This window comes from Saccostrea cucullata, unplaced genomic scaffold, assembly GCF_032062105.1.
Source record: "Saccostrea cucullata isolate Sc308-1 unplaced genomic scaffold, CSIRO_AGI_Scuc_v1 ctg22837, whole genome shotgun sequence".
Classification (NCBI taxonomy): domain Eukaryota; kingdom Metazoa; phylum Mollusca; class Bivalvia; order Ostreida; family Ostreidae; genus Saccostrea; species Saccostrea cuccullata.
The window spans coordinates 1-6,157 of record NW_026934908.1 but is presented as its reverse complement, the minus strand read 5'-3'; the positions used below and the strand labels follow the sequence as shown (position 1 = coordinate 6,157).

The window sequence follows — 6,157 nt, the reverse complement described above, 5'->3', positions numbered from 1 at the left end:
AAGCTCTTTATTATCCTTTTGTTCTTTGTAATAGATTTCTGTACGTTGTCTCCAGTGGTGGTCAAAAAGTGATGATATTTAAACGAGAGTCCAATAACAGACTTACGAAAGTCAATGTGAGTGGGAAAAAAAGATAATTACATTCCTGATATAAAAAAAATTGACTTCTTTAATGTAAATGTGTATAATTTCACAACATCGGGTATCCATAGTATAGTCATCATGTAATGCAGCCAAGTTGACAGAATGTTTTATTTTAAACTTTTTACATACAGGTAAGTTGGTAACATGAACTATTAACAAAATGCTACTCAAAAAGTGTACTTTTTATTTAATTTTACTACATAAATACATGTATGTACATGTAGGAAATTCCAGTTGATACTGTCCCAGACAACTTAGTGGTGGATCCTAAAACGGGAGACTTGTTGCTTGGATGCCACCCAATAGTATTTAAAACCGCTCACCATCTCGATAACCCAGTGGAACCCGCAGCCTCACAGGTAAGAAATATTTGTAATTAATTTCATAATTCAGGAATTAACTTACTAACAGATGTAAGACGTGATATTGATGAGACAGATCGTAGTCACTCGGGAGAGGGCAAACGAACAGTTGTTAAAAGATGGCCTAAGATTGGTTCTTTTTTAATTACTGTAACTAAGTTTAATTCTCTCTCTTTTTTTCCCTCTAAAATACAGTTACCGGTATCTGTGCTGAGGTATATATGTGACTTGTCTACACTGTGAACTTCTTTCTTTAGGTACTGATGTTACACATGGATAGCAATGGTACCAATTTGACAGGTATTACGGAGCTATTCTCAGACGACCTTGAGCTTTATGGTTCCACCGTGGCTACATTGTACAAGAATCGCATGTTAATAGGCACAATCTTGCACAAAATGATGTACTGTGAAGTGAATATATTATAAGGGACGTTTTATGGTCAAAATCTCCTCTTCATCTTCGTGAAATGCATGTATGTTCGTACTCTTATTCGTCAATGAAAGATGAATTACAGTGAAGGAAAATGTGAAAATGTAAGAATACAGACATGAAAGTGAAAATGAAAACAGTATAAAAGTAACTCATATATAACTCATATATAAAGAGAAGTGAAAAAATTGACATTATACATATAGGCTTGATGTCTTTGACGTTTTTTCTATTGAAATAAAAAAAAATCCTTATGTTTCATATATTGATATTTTTAAAATACTAGAAAAAGACATTATGGTAACTTACAACAATGATTTATGATAAATGTGAAATTTTAGCTTTTAAATCGTCAACTTCCATTACTTATGTTGCAATATAATAATCTTTGTCTGCATATGATGTTTATATGTCTCTCAGTTGATTCGATACGCAATCAGGAGAGGAACTCGTAAGTTGAAAGAACTTGTTTCCAATCCTTTTGTTTATACAATAAAATATGTTCAAAACAAAACATACGCAATCCTGAGCATGTTCTACGTATGAACAATTTCTAAAACAATGCAAGCTACTGACAAGCAAATTGATGAAACAACGATATCAACAGTCTCGTTTGAAGTCCTCATTTCGCAGGTTTTACGGTCGATACGGGCTGACATTCTCAGCAAATACAATTTTTCATACCAATTAATAGGACATTTGTATACACTGAATTGTTTACGGATTTTCCCGTTTTTCTCGATCATGACAAGGAGCACGAAGCGGATGTGACCAGTCAGCAAGAGACACTCACTCCTCCATGGCACCTGATCACATCTATGATGTTTTGGAGGTCCGTGTTTACTCTACTCCCGATTTGCATTGTATAAATAGATTTTCAGATTAAATATTTTTCGTTTTTCTCCATATTTCATTTTCAGACTTAATGATATCCTTAGTGGTAGTAACAGGATCAGATTCATTTTACATCCAATAGTGTACAAAACTGTTAGATATGAAAATAACCCAGAGGAACAAACGCCCTTACAGATATATGTAACCGCAATCCTAGAATTCAAAATTTTAATTCTTCTGCAAGTTTTCTTCAGTGTTGATCTTCCATGTTACTTTCATTAATACTTGCAATTGGAATTCAAACAATTTTTCCACCCGTAAATCAAAGAAAGTTTTGCCCTGTCCGTCCATTTGGGCATAACTCTGTCAAAAATGGCTTAGTACACCCCAGTGCAGAACTTTACCTAGATATTCTTATGATAAATCTGTATACCACATTTCATTTAAATATATGCAACCTCTGCAAAAAAAAAAATGAACGGAAACTGTAAATTTTTGGAATTTTTCAAAGTCCAAGAGGCATAACTCTGTTCAAAATGGCCCGATCGTTTCCAAAACAATACTTGACATAGATATTCTTATGATAAATCTGTATATCAAATTTCATTTCAATGCGTGCAACCTCTGCAAAGAAAATGAACAGAAACTGCAAATTATTGGAATTTTTCCAAGTCCAAGGGGCATAACTCCAAAATTGCTTGATCGTACCCAAAGCAGAAATTAACCTAGATTTTCTTATGATAAATCTAAACTAAATGTCATTGCAATACCGGTATGTGCAACCTCTACGGAAAGGAAACTGATGGTGGACCCACAGACTGACCGACTGACAGACAGCAGCAAAGCAATATGCCCTCCCTTCTTCGAAGGGGGGGGGCATAATAAGAGATTTACATTACTTCAAATAGGTCAAATAGAAGAATTACAGGGTATAAACACTTTATAAGTATCAAAATGAAAACAGACACTTGTTTGTTGATTTAGGACCAATTTTATTTTTCAATGAATATTAATGTGCACATGAATAGGTAAAAACATGATTTTTACAATCCCTGATTTTCATTAAGCATTCCTCTCCCCAATAATTACAAATTACTGAAAATATAATTTCACAGGTAATTACATATTATACTCTTAAAATCGCATTTTTTTCAAAGCTAGCAAAAACTGAATTGTAAGCAGACTTTCTTTTCTCAAAAGTTACTAAATTCTATGTATGGCACAGATATATAGACATAATATACAATTTAAAAAATAAGATATAATCATGCACCAAAAACAACCAATATAGGAATTTGATTTAATATCTGTAGAAATTATAGTCTCCTATTAATTGTAAATCAAATTTGCACAACTGTACCAAATTGTATGTTATCACTCCCTTAAATATGTTATCTTTTTTAATAAATGCAGGACCACATTTTTAATCAAGATTCTAATCAAAAACCAGAGACGTACAAATGAACAGACATGAAACCCTTCACCTTCTTTAACTGTATTGTCTACCAGCATCAGTCACAACATTATTTCAAAGTACAGATATCTTCTGTGGCATTTAAAAAAAGTCACAAACGTTTATACTAAATGCATTTACAAAAAGCGTTAATAATGCGTAGAATTTTTTTTAACTTGTAATCATTAATTTACAAAAAAAAAACTTTTTAAATTTTGTGAAAAAAAGAAAAATACAATGCTATTCCTTTTCTAACATTTTTTTTGGAGGTCCTGTCCTATCTGCCAGCCCGCTTGTAATGAGGTCATTAGACACGCTAACTTCAGCGGGGCTGTTGGATTATATTAGGCTTCTGTACTGGTCGATTCTCATGAGTTGGTAACGGTTTCTGATGATAACTCTTCACAGCCTCAGGAGGGAAGTCCTTGTCTCCCTTTAATAAATAAAAAAATGAAAATACATGTAGTGATTTCAAGTTGTTGTTAAGTAAACACACATTTTTTTCTATTCTGTGCCTTGCTTCAATGTTTTAAAGAATCAAACCTCAAAGTTATGATTAATGAGTTCTGAAGACATGCCTCCTTCACATTATACAAACCTTGGTTACTGCTCCAGACAGAAGAATAGATTGGTGGTGTTTATCAGCACTTACATCACTGAATAGAAGGATTAAATACTGTGCATAAGGTAAATCTTAACAGCCCAATCATTGTCATTATCCAAAAAATAATTAACATTGTACTAATATACTAAAACATCTATGAATAAATAAAATAAAATGGAAGTCAAACTTTTTCTCAATTCTTAAAAAGATTAAATTGCCATTACAAGCAAAAAACCAGGCTTTACTTCAAAAGTTAGTAAACTCAGCTTAAGCTGGCAGAATGGTGATAGATGATTGAAGTTAATCTTACACAGTCCCAAACTCTTCAGCTTGCTCCTGCTTTTCCTCCCTTGATTGATGAGAATCACTTTTATCTGGCTGCTTGTGTTGTACAATTCGCATTCCTCCAGCCTTAACTGAAAATTAAACAATGAAGAAATTTTAAGCATCATCACTGTGACTTTTTAAAAACACACTTGTCTGCTTTTCAACATCTTTATCATAGGCGTTGGAACCGGGGGGGGGGGGGGGGGGGGGCTGGGGGGGCTCCCCCCCCCCCCCCACTTTTTTTCCAAATATACACTTTGTATAGACATTGAACATATCTTCGTAGGTTTAGCCTCCCCCACTTTCCACAGATACGTCATAGTATAGAAAAAAATTTTGGTACTGAAGTTTGAACCTCGCCTCCCCCCCCCCCACGAAATAGGATTTTCGTGTTTGGGAAATGGACATTTCCCTTTTTTTTTTTTTTGCTTGTCAGGTTTTTTTGAAGGTACATAAATTCTTTTTTACACTTAGCCCCCCCACTTTCAATTTGCCTCCGACGCCAATGTTTATTGTTCTTTTCTTTTAAGAATTCTTAGTTTCCTTTACCCCAATACCCCTTACTTTTACATTACATTTATTATTTACTTTCCATATTCATTTACGTTGCACTCTCCTATTGTCTCCTAAAAAGCACATAAAATTAAAAATATAATTTTGGTATGAGGTGGGGTGATAAATCAGACACATAAATGATATTGTTATTTATTTTTATAAAACTATTCAAAGCAAGAAAAGTTACACTCATTCACAAGTGGGTCTCCATAACACTGCCTCCCGCTCAAGGTGCAGAATACAAAACCATGCATGCCATAGGACTACTACTGCGTAATATGGATCGTTGACCCCAGCAGCTGTTCGCCTTACGGAAGCCATGCTCGTGATGCTATTAAAACTGATAAAACTTTCTAAAGATGTTTTAGTTTTTTGTATCTCACCTGCAGGGGGGTGTCCTGCTAACAAATCACTTTCTTCTTGTGCGTCTGACATTTCTGTTATGTGTCAATTAAAACTGCTTTCTTCTCGAAATCTCTATCACACTTGTTTACGTGTGTTGTTCACTTTAGTACGGTAACGCCTTATAGTCATACAAAATGCAGACACATTTTCATGACCGAGTGATCATGGTGATGATTAAGGCTAATCACACTATAAATTTTAATTGCAAGACTAGCAAAAAACATTTGCATATGATATTTAATTAAGGTAAGAAAACAATAAATAAAAGAACGTTAGAGATAAGATGGTTTCACTTTCTTTTATTTTTGCTATTTTGGTGTTTCCATACTTTTGCCCCATAAAACTCATAAGGACCCGGACCACAATTAGCTTACATATAGACTTATATAGTAAAAACATGTGTTTTATTTTCTTTGTAACTTTTTTAAAAATATTCATTTCCAAAATATCTTTGACCACATGATAGAGCAATGTGTCAGATAAATATTCACATCCAGAAATAGGGGTGTTGAATGTGGAATTCCCTGGTTATTAATAATCTTCTGACGTCATGACCTCAGGATAGCTCTCGCTTGGCAAAAAAAGTGTAAACAAACCAAATGAATGCTCTTTTCAATTCATATTTCTAGGCATAATTTTTGCATGAAATGCACCTTGCTGCATATCATTGTAAACTTTAGACACTCTACTTTTATTTTATACCCAAAAAGTATCTAAAACATGTGAGCTATTTTTATTTTTATCATTGAAAGGGAGGCATATGAATTTCCTACATGTTGTACGTTTTAGCCATTTGACCTTCACCCTTTAATTGTGGCCCGGATCCTATATGGAGGCATAAAATTCATTAAAAAATTTTAAGGCCATATTTGAAATCCTTAGATACTACTTAACTAATATACCAAGTTTGATTGAAATTCGTTGATATCTACATGTAAAATTACATATTGTGTATACTAAGGCAATACAGGAAAGAAAATGGCAAAAAATGGCAAGTGTGAAATTTTAAAATTGAAATATGTAAAAACTGTTAGACAATAA

General features: G+C 33.5%; 2 protein-coding genes across 2 annotated transcripts; one reads left to right on the top strand and one right to left on the bottom strand.

The window, feature by feature from the left end:
• Positions 1-40: 40 nt before the first annotated feature.
• On the top strand, positions 41-1,201 carry LOC134241530 (serum paraoxonase/lactonase 3-like). Its single transcript, XM_062723569.1, has 3 exons — positions 41-116; positions 369-503; positions 764-1,201. Exons 1-3 carry the CDS (start codon positions 72-74, stop codon positions 932-934), a joined length of 351 nt encoding a protein of 116 aa, XP_062579553.1. The 5' UTR covers positions 41-71; the 3' UTR covers positions 935-1,201.
• Positions 1,202-2,766: 1,565 nt separating this feature from the next.
• LOC134241529 (death-associated protein 1-like) lies at positions 2,767-5,252 on the bottom strand. The gene is made up of 4 exons (XM_062723568.1): positions 5,095-5,252; positions 4,140-4,245; positions 3,824-3,881; positions 2,767-3,658 (listed from the first exon to the last, which is right to left on the bottom strand). Exons 1-4 carry the CDS (start codon positions 5,144-5,146, stop codon positions 3,548-3,550), a joined length of 327 nt encoding a protein of 108 aa, XP_062579552.1. The 5' UTR covers positions 5,147-5,252; the 3' UTR covers positions 2,767-3,547.
• Between the last annotated feature and the right edge of the window lie 905 nt (positions 5,253-6,157).

Bases quoted from the DNA above. Each gene is read 5' to 3' on its own strand.
- LOC134241530 (XM_062723569.1), top strand. From the start codon at position 72: ATGATATTTAAACGAGAGTCCAATAACAGACTTACGAAAGTCAAT. The intron at 117-368 runs GTGAGTGGGAAA...ATGTACATGTAG, and splicing joins ACAGACTTACGAAAGTCAAT to GAAATTCCAGTTGATACTGT. The intron at 504-763 runs GTAAGAAATATT...TTCTTTCTTTAG, and splicing joins TGGAACCCGCAGCCTCACAG to GTACTGATGTTACACATGGA.
- LOC134241529 (XM_062723568.1), bottom strand. From the start codon at position 5,146: ATGTCAGACGCACAAGAAGAAAGTGATTTGTTAGCAGGACACCCCCCT. The intron at 4,246-5,094 runs GTGAGATACAAA...TTTAATTTTCAG, and splicing joins AGCAGGACACCCCCCTGCAG to TTAAGGCTGGAGGAATGCGA. The intron at 3,882-4,139 runs GTAAGATTAACT...CCTTCTATTCAG, and splicing joins GCTGAAGAGTTTGGGACTGT to TGATGTAAGTGCTGATAAAC.